Genomic DNA, 19150 nt, shown 5'->3' with positions numbered 1-19150 from the left:
TCCAGTGTGGTCCCCGTACCACTATCGGCTTCCAGATGAGAGAAGAGGCTTTACAGCGCCGATTCATTCGGCTGGTTGGGCTCCGACTTGGATATGGCCCGTTGACGACATCGCCAGAGGTCTCCCACCTACCATCTCTCGCCCGGCGACGTGAAGTGGCTGATGTTACGCTTCTTTGGAAGATTGTTAATGGCCAGGTGCAGTGCCCAGATCTTTTTGTCGAGATTGACTTTAGAGTTCCCTCCGCTAACACTAAATCTCGAGGACTTCTTGCAGGCATTACTCCACCAACTTCGATTACAATTAGTCTTTGGCAAGATTTGCTCAATTGGGTGATCGAATTGTATGAGAATGCGATATTTTCTGGGAGAGTATCCATTGTAACCGTCGCCATGCTTTGATAACTCAGTAAAATAAGGCAAAATAAGGATGCAACCTCGGAATGAAAGATAATAAGCTAAAAATTTGCATACGTCTTTATTTTGATGGTATAAAACTTACCTCAAAAGTCTCATATAATCACGTGTACGCGTCTTTAGATATTTAAGGTCAAAGTTCATGAAAATCAGTTTTTTGCAAATATCTTTTTTCCCTTACGCTAAATGACTTTGAAGGTGGTTAGAGAAATTGTAGAACGAAAAATTCTCTTCAACTTTTGTCTGAAGTAATTTTAATGTACGTTCAACCCTTTTTGAGATACAGCGCAAAGAGTAGGGGACCGCTTACCTGTATATACGATAATGCGAGGTCAGCCAGTAGAATACAAGAAATAAATGAGTTATATTGTTAATTATTCACTTACTATTATTATTATTACTTAATACTATTATTATTGTTAGCATTATTATCATTTATTATTTAATATACCATATTTATAGATATTAATTATAAATTATATATTCTCTAAATAATACTTATTTTATTTTTACAAAACATACAATATTAAAAGAAATATTTCAAATGAAGTTTAATTATATATTTATTTATTGATCCAATAATCAATTTATTAAAATTACAAGTATAAAATATTTATTTTCATTATTAGTGATTAATATTTTTGTTTTAATATTCTTCTTTTTCATTGTCTTCTTCTCCTCCTCCTCCTCCTCTCCTTCTTCTTCTTCTCGTTCTTCTTGTTCCTCTGGCTGTTCAATATCGGATTCATTTTCATCATTCTCATTTACTAAATTATCAGAATAGAAAGATTCAAGAATATCATGTGCATATTCACTTTCTTCATTGAAACCATCTGAAGTTGATGAAGCGTTGAGGCATGATTGTCCATTACACTGCCCACAAATTAAAGTGCATCGCAATCCTGATTTCCTGCATCCGCAATTAGAAGCACAACCTTTTTTGCAATTGCAAAATATTGTATTCAGCAGTTCTTCTGGTGCTGGTGGTAATAATGTTGTTTATTGGTCCCAGGAGTTGATTTTGCAGTACCCAGCCGAATTCCTGGGGTTCTAAATCATTTCCCAACCTAATTTGGGTCTAATAATAGGACACGAAGGATATGCTGACGATCTGCTGTACTTGAAGGAGGAAGACTTGATAACTGCACTAGTTTTGTTGAGTCTTGTTGATTTGATGAACTGGGTGTATCGAAAAAGAGTCTATATCGTCTTCTGATTTCGGAGCATTATACGTTGCTAAGAAAATACGTACTCCATTTTCAAATACTTCTTGTTCAGAGCAGTTTTTTTTGTTTAAATAGTTCAGCTGATTGATTTAAATCGTGATGTTTTTCGAACATTTTAATAAACGATATTTTTACCTTTTTTATAAAGCCCAGAAAGTCGCATCACATCCACTAAATGCGTGTAAAAATAATATGTGTTTCTTAGAATGAGGGTATTTATCAAAACTTTTCGATGAATACAGTTTTTGTCTCCACATTATCCTTACCCATTTTTTTGAAAACAAATTTCTTGTTGATGTGATTGAGCACTTCCTATCAAGATAACTAGCAAATCAATATCTTCGCCCTACAATGACAGAATTTTTTTTTAAGTTCAGACTCTGCAATAGCTTGTTTCTACAATGAGAACATCAGCATCATCTCTGGCTTGTTTTGTAGTGATATTAACAGTTTTTAATTTGATGATAAGCATGTCTATAAATATTTTTTTATTAGATGAATTCGATAAAAAATTTTCTTGGCTGATTGGCACCACCATTGTTTCATCAGAGCGAGTTCGTAAGATTTTGACACACCAGCAGTTCTCTTCTTAATTGTTCCATTGCTTTAATGTTCTTAGTGTTGTCTGAGTAACCATCAAATACAACAACGATACTTGACCCATAATGTGTTTGTAAATATTTGACGTATTTATTCAAAATATCAGAGATAGTATCATCTTTATTCTATACAACGCGATGCAAGAGAAATCCACCATCGATGATATATGCACAGTGGTTTCGTCTCGGTGTATTAAATATTAAATATTTAATAATAATGATAATAATAATAACAATAATAATAGTATTAAGTAATAATAATAATAATATTAAATGAATAATTAACAATATAACTAATTTATTTATTGTATTCTACTGGCTGACCTCGCATTATCGTATATACAGGTAAGCGGTCCCCTACTCTTTGCGCTGTATCTCAAAAAGGGTTGAACGTACATAAAATTACTTCAGATAAAAGTTGAAGAGGGATTTTTCGTTCTACAATTTCTCTAACCACCTTCAAAGTCATTTAGCGTAAGGGAAACGAGATATTTGCAAAAAACTGATTTTCATGAACTTTGACCTTAAATATCTAAAGACGCGTACACGTGATTATATGAGACTTTTGAGGTAAGTTTTATACCATAAAAATAAAGACGTATGCAAATTTTTAGCTTATTATCTTTCATTCCCGAGGTTGCATCCTTATTTTACCGGACTATGACTGTGTTTTCCTCTTAGTGCATCAATTCCTAGTAGGCCTATTATGTTAACTCTTTACCTAATTTGCACAGTATTTAATTTAAATACTTAATGTCAGTTCCTTGGCCAGAATGCAAGGTTATGTTTCTGTTATATTTTAGGCTATGTTATGTTTTAGATATTTATTTTTGTTAATCTCTTATATTTTTATATGCAAGTTAAAATTTGTTGTTCTAGACGGGTTGCATTGTTGTCACTGTAAAATGTTTTTATATCTATATACTGTGTTGCAAAATATAGTAACTTAATAGCAACTGCATGTCTTCTTCTAACTTGCAAATTTGTATCATTTATAAGTTAGCGTATTTATTAATTAATATTTTTATAAGTATTGTCGTTTTGCATAAAACTTGCATATAACTTATATAAGTTACTATTATGCATGTAATTATTGTTATAAATTGTAGTAATGGCTGCTGCCGTTGGAAATAAATAAATACTTACATAGATTTTATCCGTTTTCAGATCTTCCAGTTCCGTACGTCTTATATTATACGGCGTTTCACTTTATAGACCTCTTCACGTCGTTTTTACTTCTCCTTGGAGTCTACCAGGTAAATATTACTAGTCTTACCTGATGAAACATATGATGAGTCATACCAGGCTTAAAAATGAAATACATTACTATTCACAACTGTGTATTGCTATGATTATATAAAGGGACGAGTCTAATATCACAATTAATAAATTATTTTCCTCTATTATTTTATCTAACCAATCCTCATCTATACTAATATTATAAAGAGGAAAACTTTGTTTGTTTGTTTGTAATGAATAGGCTCAAAAACTACTTTACCGATTAAAAAAATTCTTTCACCATTCGAAAGCTACATTATCTACAAGTAACATAGGCTATATTTTATTTTGGAAAAATAGCGTTCCGTAAGATATTTGGGTTTTTTCGGACACAAGGTGTAAAAAACTACCAGAAAAGTTACTTATTTTGCGTACGCTGCCTAAACTATAATAGATAGAACCATACAATGTTCTAATTAATTGCAGATCTTATAAATATCTACAAATAAGTCCGCGACACACTATATCTATCTATGTCGAGTAAGGCACAAAAACAATTTTTTTATTTTAAAATCTTGAATTTTTTGGACTACATTTAAACGCGTTTATTTTACTCATGCTATTAATCCTTATCAAAATAAATTATTTCATAGCTAAGTACAGTTTATGTAGATAATATTTAGTCTTTGAATGGTTAAAATTGGACGTTTGGTTTTGAAGTTATGGCGAAATAAAAATATTACGATTTCTGCTGCACGGCCCGCTGCGAGGTGGGCGTCATCAAGGCGGGGGTGCGCTTGCGGGAGGGGGAGTTTAGATCTATGAGTAAGGTACCCGCGCGGCTCATACGCGAGGTCGGCTCCCTACGCAGCGGTCGTGCTCGAAGTCTAATAATTTTCGTGTGCTTCTTTTTTTAGATTTCGTTCTTAAAACTACACCTACGCAAAAATTCTTCTCAGAGCTAAACAACAGTTCTTTTCAGGGCTAACCAACAGTTCTTTTCAGAGTTAACCAACAGTTCTTTTCAGGACTAACCAACAGTTTTTTTCAGGGCTAAACATCATTAATATGTAGGTTGTCTCTTCACAGGAAAAACCTGAAATGATGAGATGGTGGCTAGGCTTCACACTGGTGTCTGTGGTCCTAGAGTGTGTGATGCCGTCCATTTTTATTAGAGGTCTTAGAATCGTATTATATTATCCTTATTACCTGCTAACTCCACTAAGCCTAAGTAAGTATACAATCTACTTCAATTTTTATACAAATAAAACTAAAAAATAACATTTTAAATAACCGTCCTGCGATTTTAATTTTTACTGACAAATTAACTACTTAGAAGTTGATAATATATTTCGGTACATAACAATAAATTCGCGTTCTGATATGAAAAAAAGAAGGATTGAACAAAATTATTTTCGTTATTTCAATATTGTTTTATATTAATGTTTTATCTTCATGTATAGTATTAGCTAAGTATATTTATTGCACGTGAAAGTCAAATGTCGTTAAAGATTTAATAATTTGTATTTATAATTCTAAAGCTAAAGATTCACACTTTAATAAGCAACGATGGAATTGGATTTGACAACTATGGAATCTAAGCAGAACCCGGCTTTGTTCAGTAACCATTACTATTTACTGATATTATACTCAGGTAATTGTTTACGAGAATATAACATTATTAATATGTATCCTTAATATTTAAAACATTGTAACTATTACGTTTTATGGATGTTTTGGCTTTCTGATAAGTTCTTGTATGAAATTTGCATCATATCAATGCCAATTTTTGACTTATTTGCTCTTTTATTTTTTGTTTTAATGGAATTTCAAGAAGTAACTCATTTTTAAAATATTGATTGAATTTTTAGTACAAAACATGCAACAGGATCACTTAACATATTCAGTATTTTCATCTTGTCAAATTATGTTGTAATAGAATAATAAATATTTGCATTATTTATACAAGTGCCAATGTTACAGTTTATAACATGTATGGGCTACTTGTGGTATTTAGCTATTACCGCATCCTCATCCGTCGGCGTGAGGTAGAACTCTCCGCTCCTGCGGTTCAGCTGTCTCAAGTTCTAGAGGCTCTATGAGCTCCAATAGCAATTATGGTCACAATCATAATTATATATCACCTACATATATCAAGAAAATGAGGGAAGTAATTCGTATAATCTTAATAAAGAGTTATAATAACTGTAAGAGCATTGTTTGTTATTGTCCCACGTTACATTTTTTAATCTGAAAACCGGCAAAAACCTTTGATAGGACAAAATATTTTGCATGGAACATATTAAATCAGCAATATATTTACTTGAACATGCGATGTCTTATTTTGTTTTTTGATAGTTTGCAGTGTCTGAAATCAATCTGATGCTGTCACTGACTTGACCAATTATCTTTTCAATTTTTCATCTGACGAGACAATGAGATCTTATAATCTAAATTACACTTGATTTTGTAATCTATGTGTTTCTGATGGTGAAACGATGCAGAGAGTTCGTTTTGACGTCCTCCGTTGCAGACGCTTTTATCTCTTCAGACTCTCGTTGACTCCATGAGGCAAGCCTGTGACATTAGACTTCAGACTCTACATCAGAAGGTGAACCTGACCTAACATTCGCATTGTATCAACGCTTCCTACCATAGCCATACATAATATACAGTTCGTGACCGTTAGTTCAGGTCTATTATACCTAAAATGTTTTGCCTCCGATTTTTTTCTGTGATTCATATTTGTGGGAAGCAATTCCAAAGCAAGCTTCCTCGAGGAACCCTTATCCAATAAATTTAATCTTATAGCATTTGATTGGACTAATCAAAAAATTAAATACTTTTTTTAGGCCTTTATAATAATACATCTCCGTATATATTATCTTCATGCAAATTTATCAACCTTTCAGATATCTCATTTATTAGAATCAGTACAATAAAAGTTTAGGATTTAGCTACATTTACACCTTAGTCAATTAACTGTGGCATTGATATTATGATACAATAAAAACCGGAAATATAGTTTTTAATTCGTTTATTTGTTTAACTACATAAAATAAATAAAATTTTCAGTTTTAAAACATTAAATTGTTATGTTTACAACAAGAAAACACATGATATAGCACAAGAAAAATTGTAATTGGAATATTACTTTAATATGCAACTTGTATCATAAATTTTATTACAGTATGTTGAACAATAATTCTAAAATAAAAATATAATTTATATGCATATGACCAACGCAATATGAAGTAGTAATTAAATATGTTTTAAAAACTCCATTTTCTATGCATACTCGTATAGAGGTATTACTTGAGTTCCCACAACGCAAGAAAATCAACTACAATGTAAATATTTATCATAATTTTTTTTAAAAATAGCAGCTGAAATAAAATTTTATAAATGTAAAGAATTAAAATACCCACATAAAAATACAGTTTCGATTACAATAAATATTGAAAACCTAGCTTATTCAACAAATATTTTTTATTGTTTTAGCTTTTCTGGGCCCAAAACTTAAAATCCCAGTAATTGACAAGAATTAAGTAGCATATCCTACATTAAAATTACTTCAACACCAAAAACACTACAAGTACGCTTCTTTAACCAAATTTAATAATCATTTTTGAAACATTATAGAACATTTAAATTCCTAATGTTGTTACTTAATCTCATAAAATAGCTTTAAGAACAACGAGTATTTTTAACGACGTTAGGTAATACAAGGCTAATTGAAAATCCAATATAAAACCATCCAGGTATGCCTAGTTTATGACTTTATGATGGTATCGCTTTTAAATGTAACACACTGGTTTCTAGTGATTTCTTTTCTTATTACGTGTCAGTCTATCTGTTTAGTTTAATGGTGTAAGTGCATTAATTGTTAAATTTCTTCATGTTTTCTTCCAAAGAAAAAGAGGTAGAAGCCAGTAATTACTTTTGGAACCTCGCATTTCAGTTGTTCCATGCTATATGTGCTTAATTGAAATTTTATGATAGTTTTAGTTTTCACTAGAAGGTTTCGAAGAGCTTATCTCCAGCAATTTTGATGGCAGTGTAGGAATATTTAATTGGATATGTTTGCTTGTGCTCACACTACGCTACTGTCCATGACAGGCAGTGTACGATAGTAGCTGTAGACCACCAAAAATCCGTAGATCTCATCCACTGAAACACCAAACATATCTTTGCTTCAATTTATAGTTATTACTTAATGTTTTACTTCCGATAAGTACTACTGAAACGTTACTATTTTAAGAATTAGATGAAGTAATACTCAAATATCACTTTGATAGTAGTTGTGTCTTACTAACGAAATTCGAGACACTTTTCTGGTCTCTGATCTTTGAGAAGAGATAATTATAAAAAAAAATTGTAAATCATATATTTTTATCATATATATGTATCTTTGCTTAAAATGACTCACTGCATTAATTATACCAAAGTGAATGTATCCACAGACTATTTGCTGGCTTTTTGGTCCAAAACAACTGAAAAAGAAAGGATCACTTAGTTTTGTAACCTTCTGAGGGAGACCAGTATGTGATGTATGGTATATCACAATATCGTCTCGATTTAAAATTTCTTCATGAACAATATATCTTTTGTTTCACCATTCAAGAAATAAGTTCAGAGTTACCGAGGGTATCACTCGAGCGACCAGAAAAACTTTAATATTGTTTTTCTTTTCCGCACAATATCTTAAAAGCGAACTAACCTTTAGACTTAGCAATTTTTAAAGTTAAATTCTGCATACAATTTGGCTGAAAGATGGTAAAAGTTTTTGCACTAGTCATGGGTAACCTTTATGCAACAAGAAAATTACAGAATAAATAATTTGTTCAATAAACTGACTAAAATCGTATGAAATATCAACATTGAACATAGCTATATTCTTGAATATTGCATACAGCTCAGCATGTCTTTTACGGGATACTTATTGTGGCGTACTACTTACTCATTTAAGAGATCATACAATTCACATTACACTTAATCATACTAGACTAAATATTATTAGACTATACACAAGAAAATGTAACTCAATTTTATGCAATGATCGTACACTTACTCAAGTCTAAAACTGTGAGAAACAACGAAAAGGAAGTGTATGAATCTTGAGTCTCTACTATGAATCGACTTGAAATAGTAGACGTCATGAATAAAACCTCTGCTACCGCCAACAGAACTGTGGTCACCAACCACGGTGGGATGAGTTTGCGTTTTTCCTGGAAAGAGTTTCAAAAACAATTGTGTGTTTGGAATGAAAGCTTATGTAACACAAATATGACATTTTATCATGTAGTACAGTTTATGTGTACCATATAAATAAAAATAAATGCTAAATGTGTTGGTAAGCGCCATTCTCGAAAACTGCTGGAATGATTCGACTGATTAGCTTTGATAATATTTCTTGTAGACAGCTCAAGATTCTTATTAATAGGAACGTTAAACAAGTTTACTGGAACGGTTTATAGTTTGGAAAAAATAACCATAATATTTATGTGTCATAATCGAAATGTAACTGACACTAAAAAAGCTGTTTTCAGCTAAATTTTCAGTTTATACTTCATTAAAGAGGCTGAATAATTTGATTGCATTTAAGTTTCAGAAAATATAAGTACTAGCAGTTACCCGTGGCTTCGCTCGCAATTTTGAAGGGTTTGCACCTCCATGAGCACTTCTGATTCTAGTAAATTTTATTTTAGATGAAAATGTTGTTTTCACGATCAAGAAAATATGTTAAAAATGTTTTTTCGTTCAAAAGCTGATTTTGCCACTCTTCCGATCAAAAAAATATATATACAAATACAGGTCTGAGAAGCCTACTTTTGTCAATAGATAACTTAGATAGGTTTCATAACAGTCTTTAAATGTATGGTTGAAGTTAGATTACATTGTATCTTATATCTGAACTGCTAGCCGTTACCCGCTCCTTGGCACGTAATTGAGTAGGCGTTGCACGTTTATGACCACTACTGGTTCGAGTGAATTTTTTGTTTTGTTCGTATGTCTTGCTTTGTTTCCGACATCAGTGTTTAGTTTGCCTTGGTGGCACGATTAAAAAAATGTGTAAACAAAATTATTGCCATTTTAATTTACTTTATTCTTGGTATGTTTTGTTCTATAGTTGATTTCGTTCTGTTTCCCGATCAAGAAAATGCAGTATATATATATATATATATATATATATATATATATATATATATATATATATATATATATATATATATACAGGGTGTATATTATGTCTGGAAACACCCAAATATATCCTTTAATAATTTAAATATAAATTTGAAACCTCTTTACAATCGTGATAGAGATTGGGCATCTACTTTTTGGAACAATGTTTTGTTATGTCACACCAACGGGGGACGTCCTGCCGAGGGTATCGTGAATATTCTTAATGGAAGCCTGTACCTTGTGATACATAATTTTAAAGGTAATAGCTTACTGAATTGAATGCCACAAACCGCATCTCAAAGGAATTATTCTATCAGAAAATAGAGCATTTTTAGTATTGAAAATTTACTGATGTTCAACAATGTAATTTTAACATGGTTCTTGCCACAAAATGTGTTACACTAATTTTTTAGCATTTTTTTATTAAATGTTCAATTAAATAAAACAAAAATTTCATTTTAAGCTGGTTCTATTAGCACAAATTTGCCAGTTTTTATTACAGTACAATTATGGAAATACTTATGTTATTGATTTCTTATTACAAATAAAAAATAATGTATGCTGTTAGAAAAGTCTTACAACAAACGTTTTACCTGCATTTGGTGTCAAAGCAATTGTTCGAACTGTGTTCCTTCTACGGTTTGACAATGAGCCAATCTTGTGTAAAATGATTCGACAGAGTTGCCTAACATTTCTTCAGTTATCAAAGCAATCTCCTCTATAATCCTGTTTCTTAGGTCTTCCAAATTATGAGGCTTTCTTCTATAAACATTGGATTTTAAATGACCCCATAGGAAATAATCGATTGGTGACAAATCCGGAGATCTTGGATGCCATTCGATTTCTCCTCTTCGGCCAATCCATTTATGAGGAAACCTTAAATCCAAATACTCTCTTACCTGTCTCCCATAATGGGGTGGAGCACCATCCTGCTGAAACCATACATTATCAAAGTATTCTCCTGATGCAATTTGAATAGCTGGGATTATTTCATTTTGGAGCATATTGTAGTAAAGTTCGGCATTTAAATTTCCATTGATGAAAAAGGGTCCAACAATTTTGTTACCTAAAATTCCACACCATACGTTCAGTTTTTGTGGTTGCTGTGAATAGGACTCAGTAATCCAATGTGGGTTTTCACTAGCCCAGTAACGGCAATTGTGCCTGTTAACATTGCCATTTAGGAAAAAGTTGCCTCATCAGAAAATAGTATGTTGGTCAGAAAATCTCTATTGTCATCACATTTGCGCATCACAAGTTCACAAAACTCAACTCTTCTGTCGTAATCATCCTCACTTAACTGTTGGACTAAATGAACTTTAAATGGTTTGTATTTATTAATTTTCAAAATCTTACTCACAGACATAGGGTGCATATCATGTTGCTGTGCAGCTTTTGTGAGCGATGTATGTGGGTCTTCAATAAATGTTTGCAAAACATCTAGTGCATGTTCTTCATCTGTTGCAGATTGTATCCTACCCGACTTTGGCCGATTACGTACACTCCCTGTCATTTCAAAACGCTCAATAGTTTTTGATATTGTTGAAACACTTATGGGATTCCTTTCTGGGAAAGTGTCATTAAACAAATTACAAACTTCCCGATAAGATCTTTGACGATCGCCATATCCTCGCATCATCAACAGAGTAATTCGTTCTCTTTCAGACAATTCCATTAAAATGCCAAATAAAAACTGAACTACTGTAATTAGATAACTTGTTGACAGCAATGCTTCAGAGACACTGATTAACTCGACAGGAATGATATGACCTTTGTCCATTTGTAATTCCCAAGCTTAGACCTGTCTAGTGAAAGCTCCATGCTCAACAAACTGAAACCTGTAGACCAGATGATTAATAACACAATAATGTTTCTCATAGGCTAGTGACCTTTGTCTCTTTAAACCTTCCTGCTGACTGGAAAACACCAAGTACAGATTCATAAGTAATCAGAGAAAGTGACTCATAAGTTTTATTCATTGTAATAAAAACTGGTAAATTTGTACTAATGAAACCATCTTAAAAATAAATTGTTTATTTTATTTTAATTGAACATTTAAAAAAATGCTAAAAAATTAGTGTACCGTAACACATTTTGTGGCAAGAACCATGTTAAAATTACATTGTTGAACATCAGTAAATTTTCAATACTAAAAATGCTCTATTTTCTGATAGAATAATTCCTTTGAGATGCGGTTTGTGGCATTCAATTCAGTAAGCTATTACCTTTAAAATTATGTATCACAAGGTATAGGCTTCCATTAAGAATATTCACGATACCCTCGGCAGGACGTCCCCCGTTGGTGTGACATAACAAAACATTGTTCCAAAAAGTAGATGCCCAATCTCTATCACGATTGTAAGAGGTTTCAAATTTATATTTAAATTATTAAAGGATATATTTGGGTGTTTCCAGACATTACACCCTGTATATATATATATATATATATATATATATATATATATATATATATCACAGTTCAGAAAAGCCTTCGACTGTCAACAGAGAACTAAGATGGTTTTTATACCAGTCTTTAAATTTATAGTAAAAGGTTTTTTAAATATTTTACAAAATTTAGAGCTGGAATTGGTACATTAGTTCAAAATAATGGTCCAGAGAAATGTCATCTAGCTTAGTTCTCATCGTCTGCTTCAAAGGGAGTCTTTGGAGTCAAATTCTGACTTTATTATGTTTAGGACATTTTTAGGTTAAGTACTAAGGTAGATTAGTACATACCTAATCGCTGAAATCTAAAACGGTTTAAACAATCAAAGTTGATATTTAGACAATTTACGAACTATAAATGTAAAAAATTTGAAAATAATAAACACTGTTTATACGGAACAGTTAATTAAATTTGACAGCCTTATTCGATTAATATTACACAACTTTAGAACCAAGATGGGGTGTTACGATACTTTAAAGACCAGTGGGGCGTAGCCCGGAAGTATTTTTGAAATACGAATAAACCTATATTCATTCCAGGAACCGTACGGAGGTCTATGTAAAATTTCAGTACAATAGGTTGCCTTCTATAACGCAAAACGTTTTATACATGATTACTTTAATATTACATGAACTTATTAAGGAATTCCCCATGTACCGAGTAGGTGCTGTTTGACCATAGTAAGCTTATCAGCATATGTTTTCACCGGGAGGAGGTAGACTAAACCTATTGCACTGGAAATATCTTAGATCAGGTTTTTTGGCCAAATTAAGTTGCCGAGACCTATATGTATATGATTCCTTGATCAGGACAACAAGGCAAACTCAGTTGTAGCTTCATAATATGATCCATTCGAGCCAGAAATGGTCTTACTCGCTCAAAACCTGACATAAGAGCCAGTGAGAATTTCTCTTCACCAGTGATTTCTCTTCCCTAACCATGAACACTGAAATTATATGTAACTGACGTATGCATACTTGTGTTTGAGAAATATCATAGAGGACCATCATACATTATATGTATTATATCATAAGTTCTGTTAGCCGGTAGTCAAATGACTTAAATTTTAAACATTGGGTGCGAAGGCGGGAGTAACAAATAGTAAAATATATAAACAGTAAAATTTATAGCTAATTAAAAAAAACCTGTATGGGAAGATAACTAGTGCGTGAAGCATTTAGAATACTCGTATACTTATATTGCACAGAGCAAACTTTGTAAAAATTATGTTAACATAACTTAATAGCCTTAGATTGCTTCCATTCAATATATAGTGTTACAGAAGAATAAGAAAACCAAATTCAGAAAAGACACTTATGAAGCTGTTTTTTGTACACTGTTAGAAACAGTTTGTAAATATCTTCTTGAATAAAAAGTTGTAAGAAAATATTTGACATAAAATACACCTAAACTAAAAGAATATTGTGAAAACTACGTGAATCATTTGTACAATTGAGTGCACTTCGGTGTTTCTACATGACCCAAAGCACGGCCAAGCAACCGAGTTCTATACACATAAAGAGGCTATGGTGGAAATGGTTGATGTTGAAAAGATGTAGAGAGTTCAGTTTGACCTTCTTTTTGACAACGTTTTTTGAATCTCTTCAGACGAGTATGACTCCATGTTCCAGGAGCCAACTCTGCGACAGCGTCAGATTCCAGATTATGGAAGGTGAACTGAAGCTAAACTCAACATTCACATCGTCAAATTATAATCTATGTTCAGTAAAAGCGTAATCAAAAACAATGTTTTGAGTTAACATAAAGAAAGTAGTATTGTCGTTGTGTTTGGAATAATCTTAAAAATATTGCCTACAGTACTAAACACATTATTTTTTGGCTGATTCAAGAACTAAGGATAGTTACAGTTACTAATAGAAACCCTGCAGTTACCTGGTAAACCCCTAATAGCAGAAAGAAAGATGTGGTCAGATGAACTATTTGAAGAAGAAGGTCCATCCCCATTTCAACCAGTAACCACTTGTGTTCTTCCTCATCTGAAATGAAGCATTATATTTATATCAGACTGTAAATAAAGAAGGCCTGGGAATAAGGTATCCGCTTATTATTTTACTTTATTGTAGGAAAATATTTATTAAAACGTTAAATTTTTGAAATCAAACACAGTAATCAATTCGTGTAATCATGAATAATCAACAACACACTAAAGCTAGAAATAAATTATTGGCAAGAAAGAGTTTTATTAAATTAAGTACTCATATTCATAACTATTTTCAAAAAGGATCCTCTTAAGCTATAAATGATTATTTTTGTATTTTAAAGATAGTCTAATGTTTTTCTTTATATTTCTGAAATGTTGTACTGGTTTAAGTGGGAAATTGTAGATTCACCACGTTGCCATTAAGACCAAAAGACTGTTTCTTTTTTTAGTTATAAACCTTATTGGAATTGATACAGTTTGTTTTCACAACAGCAAGTGCTAATTATGAAATAGTTTGTAAATAGGCAAAACGTTTTGTTAGGTTTGTAGTTATACCCTTATTCAATTTAGAGTTAAGAGTTCTATTTTAGTAAAAAAACACCCCCACAAACGGACAAACAAATGATAAGACTTAAAGAATAAAATTTTTAAATTTGATCCATTCACTTATTGACACCCTGTATAAATGAAGTTTCGTGCAGAATTTAAAGTATTTAGAGCAATTCTCATTTGATATATCGTGCAGAAATAGAGGGAGAGAAATATTGACAGAAATTAGTCTTTTGCAGTCCCTCGAGTGCTAGGCTTTACTAATGCTCAGCCACTGAATATTTCTAAAGTTATCATTGCAGATGAATTAATAGAAATATATAAATGAATGGATACTATTGTTCAAGCCCATTTTGTATGGCTTGAAATCTAAACTTACCGGGCAGTTCTGGTAGGATCAAGATCTGCACAACTGTTGTCACAGACAGTAACAATCCGCCTACCTGTGCAAAACTACATTAAATACCAATTACTTTTAAACATTACGTAGATATTGATTTTTAAATGTGAAAATAGCTCCATTAACACGTGTCTATCAAAGTATTTATACTATTATATTTACGTAGTGTAATATATTGCAGATTTACAAAATATTGCAATTAAAGTTTAAATATTGAACAATAAAATGTACGTCAGCATTAAATTACACTGGCGTTAACATGTACCACTAAGTGTAGCGTTTTAACACGTTTGCTCAACATAGTGTAAGCTTTGGTTACATGTTTATATGGAACTTAAAAAGTATCCTTGGAGGATGAATTCTATATACAGGATGTTCATAAAATGGAACCAAAAACTTCTGCGAGTGATAGTACTCTGATAGTTTTCAACAAAAGGCAAATGAATATTTTTTGAGAAATGCCTCGTTTTTGTTTAAAATAAAATATCATGTACTGAAGTTTGTGATACCTTTTTATGACCGCGCTGTATATTTAAATAATAATGCGTTCAAACCAGTAGAACAAACACCTTATAAATAATAAATAAAGAATATTTAGTCTGAATTAGATCTATATATAGTTTTCTAAACGGGGATTGGTTTTGGGACCTGGATATCATATCGTAAAGGTAATATTGAAGATATGCAAACATAGTAATCCAGCAGTGAAGATGATTATTACCTATAGACAACTTTGAGGATAACTATTTATACAATCATTGAATGGTTTAAATATGTTGTATTTAAATCAAGTCCGTAAATACTACATTGCCATATGAACTGAGGTATTGGATATAAATTCCTCACCAAAGAGAGAAATCCAAAGATCTTGGCCCCCGTCCTAAGCGAGACGCACCAGCAACAGGACTGCACCTCGGGCACCTTTAACTCCATCCTAGGGAAAGTGAGTATGAAAAGTTGTCTATATATCGGTAAAAAAATGAGAGTCAAATAATTTATTACATGTTGTATAGTAAGCTACGTGTTTTGGAAAATATTCTATGTGCTCACTTATTTTCATTTAATTTCAGGCAAAACAGCATTACCTCGGTTAAAGTGTTTAACTCTCATGTCTTTAAGTGATTATCCAAAATACGTGTCCAAATTGATTATCCGAATTAGCCTAATGTCCAATTTGCTTGCCAATGATTGAAGGCTAATATAAGCCTTTCGACATACTTGAGCCCGAGCTGTAAATTTCATTACAAAATATTTAAAAGATGAGTTGAATTGTTATGGGTGTTCAGTTGAAGGCCTATGTCTGGCAACATCACATCTTTCAATCAAGCCCATTTAAATCGTATCCTGTCGATCTTTTGGTTTACCATCCTTCTCATCATTACTGAAACTATTCATTACATTGTTGATTGCACTCACACTTTGGCCACGTAAATTTTTCTGGAAACAAGCAAATAATTTTGAAGTAACAAATTCTTCTCCCCTACGCCTTGCAAGTTTTTTTTATTAAATACATGCTCTTCTGTATTTAACTGTACCTTTTTTCCACTAGGCCTATCCGTTTCACTTGCAGTTTCTGACATGGTACAAAAACAACAACCAAGTTTGTATAGGTACACCACTCATTCTTACTTACACAGCATTAAACATAACCTCAAAATACTGCAATAAAAAAGAAAAAAATTTTAGGTGACTGAGGGCGCTACAGTGAAAATCAATAGTACTAAATCTACGTTGAGTTTAAAAAGGGACACATTCCTGGAAATGTTAAGCAATGTGTCCCTTATTCCACTAAGTTGATGTGGCTTGGTATAACTAACATATTGGCTATCTCAATAAGTTTTGCATTTTTTGGAATGTGTCTCTTTTTAAACCTACCTATTCAATTAATCTGCCAATTTCTCATGTTTTCTGGATGTTTTATCGTGGTTGGGGGAGTGTACAATTTTCATTCTAATTTCGTGACCAACACCAACGATTGCATCCAAGTGAACTCGAACTTGTTGCAAGACGCTTACTTGTGGGGTGCGATATACAACTCATTTGGTAGGTAATGTATATATTACAAATTTTGAAAACGATAACTATACATTATAAGAGAATTTAAGTAAATCCTCTTAATCCTTAATCTCCTAACGTCGTGTCCCTCTCCCGATCCTCGGAGGAGACCCTACTAATTGTTGACATTTGGTCATTTTTAAATTAAAAATAATGTATTCTTTTTTAATAAATTACAATTAATTAATTAATTAATACACATTTTTTAAACTGGAATTAGTAATGATTTGTACAAAGGTTTACTCAAACACTGACAAATGAATGTTACGAGTCCTTGGCACTGCTACCTACAACTTTACTTTGAACCACCCATAGGTCTAAAGGACAGGACATTTTCTAATAACTAAAATTCCCAAAGAAATTCCCGCAGATCTGACTGGCATATACAACAAGTTAACAGGGGCTCACTTGGACTTAAACCCACATGTGTCTGGGGGACAGGAAATGTTCTAATCTGTCCCATTCCCAATGAAATTTCCGTAGAGCTGACTGGCTTATACAACAAGTTAACAGGTCACTTGGACTTAAACCACACATGTGTTTGGGGGACAGGAAATGTTGTAATCTGTCCCATTCCCAATGACATTTCCGTAGAGCTGACTGGCTTATACAACAAGTTAATAGGGGCTCACTTGGACTTAAACTGCACATGTGTCTGGGGGACAGGAAATGTTCTAATCTGTCTCATTCCCAAAGACATTCCTGCAGAGGTGACTGGCATTCACAACGTGAGAACAGGTGGCATAAATTTACGAACTATGATGGTTTTGGATAGTAAGGGTCATGATCAAAGAACAGAACGACAGAAATCTACTTCTATGAAATCTTCTTAATAATGACTAATATTCAAGCTACGTTTTGGAATAAAATCTATATTCTGTGTCCTTCATTACACTGATTCTTACGGCTCCACGCGTGATCACAGAACATGAAAAAATAAATTATATTAGTTCTCAGACTCAACGAAGAGCTTTTTGTGCATTTTCTAGTTAACCAGCAGCATTTAATAAACTTGCAGAAAGTACTCATTGTCTTGAAAATCTTCGTACAGATAAATATTATATAAGGCCACTTTAAGTAATGTGTTTTTCGTAACCGTGTAAAACAACCACAACCATACTCACGTGAGCCCGTGGAGTTTCGACTGTGTGACCTGCAGCTGGCACAGTAACACCGCTCGACTGGTCAACAAATTGGCGGATGCTGGTCCACAACAATGTCATAGTCCCGCCCACAGAGATTAACGTATCGTCTCAGCTGTACACAGGCATAGGCTGCTTACGCTGTCAGTTGTTCAAGGCAAGAAATTGGTGGATGCTGCCCGATAGAAAAAAGAATAATAACATTTTGAATAACATTATTACTCAGTAATAATGTTACTAAATTTACATAATCATACATATCGGTGTACCACATGGATTTATTTTAGGCCCTCTGTTATTTATAATTTGTATAAACGATTGCTATATAGTGTTAAAAATAGCCTGGTTTTATACGCAGATAAAATAAAATTGATAGTAAAATGTAAGAGAGAGTAAGGCATAATAAAGAGAGTAAATTCACTTGCGGATTTGGACAAATTGCTTAGTTGCAACGGGCTTGATTTAAATAGTGATAAAATAGAAATTGTAAAATTTAAGACATTATCAAGTAGGGCATCGTCTAATTTTGAGATAAATCTCAGTAACTCATTACTGAATACAGCTGCCACAACTACATTTTTAGGGTTAGTAACTGATAAATAGAAAATTGAGCTCTGCTTGCTACGAAATGTACAAAATGAGGGAGTCGGTTAATATTAAGACTAAAATTGCAGTTTATTACGTTTACTGTTATTCATTAGAACAATATGAAATACATATATGGGGAGTGTTTCAGTTATTATTTATGTTTTTAAAATTCAAAAGAGATATATAAGAACTATGTTGTATAAACATATATGAACATATATATTGAACAGAAGAGCCCCGTGTAAAAACATCTTTAGAGAACTGGAAATGTAATCATTCCATCATTGTATATTCATAACTGTTTAGTTGTTATTTATGTCGCCTAAATTTAGAACTCATTATTTAAAATAAACATCGGTATAACACTTATTTCAAAGACAGACTGC

At 32.4% G+C, this 19150-nt stretch overlaps 1 protein-coding gene and 1 long non-coding RNA gene across 2 annotated transcripts; both read right to left on the bottom strand.

Annotated features, from left to right (window-relative positions):
* Positions 1–7131: 7131 nt before the first annotated feature.
* On the bottom strand, positions 7132–14991 carry LOC124372620. Its single transcript, XM_046831024.1, has 4 exons — positions 14959–14991; positions 13982–14085; positions 8531–8687; positions 7132–7629 (listed from the first exon to the last, which is right to left on the bottom strand). The coding sequence occupies exons 2-4, from the start codon at positions 14051–14053 to the stop codon at positions 7553–7555; spliced, it is 306 nt and encodes a 101-aa protein (XP_046686980.1). The 5' UTR covers positions 14054–14085; positions 14959–14991; the 3' UTR covers positions 7132–7552.
* Positions 14992–14998: 7 nt separating this feature from the next.
* On the bottom strand, positions 14999–18347 carry LOC124372619. Its single transcript, XR_006923346.1, has 3 exons — positions 18159–18347; positions 15826–15913; positions 14999–15022 (listed from the first exon to the last, which is right to left on the bottom strand). It is a non-coding gene; the product is annotated as an uncharacterized LOC124372619 (long non-coding RNA).
* Positions 18348–19150: the final 803 nt, after the last annotated feature.

This window comes from Homalodisca vitripennis, unplaced genomic scaffold, assembly GCF_021130785.1.
Source record: "Homalodisca vitripennis isolate AUS2020 unplaced genomic scaffold, UT_GWSS_2.1 ScUCBcl_3653;HRSCAF=9314, whole genome shotgun sequence".
NCBI lineage: Eukaryota > Metazoa > Arthropoda > Insecta > Hemiptera > Cicadellidae > Homalodisca > Homalodisca vitripennis.
The sequence above is the reverse complement of the archived record's forward strand: the minus strand, read 5'-3'. Positions and strand labels throughout refer to the sequence as shown.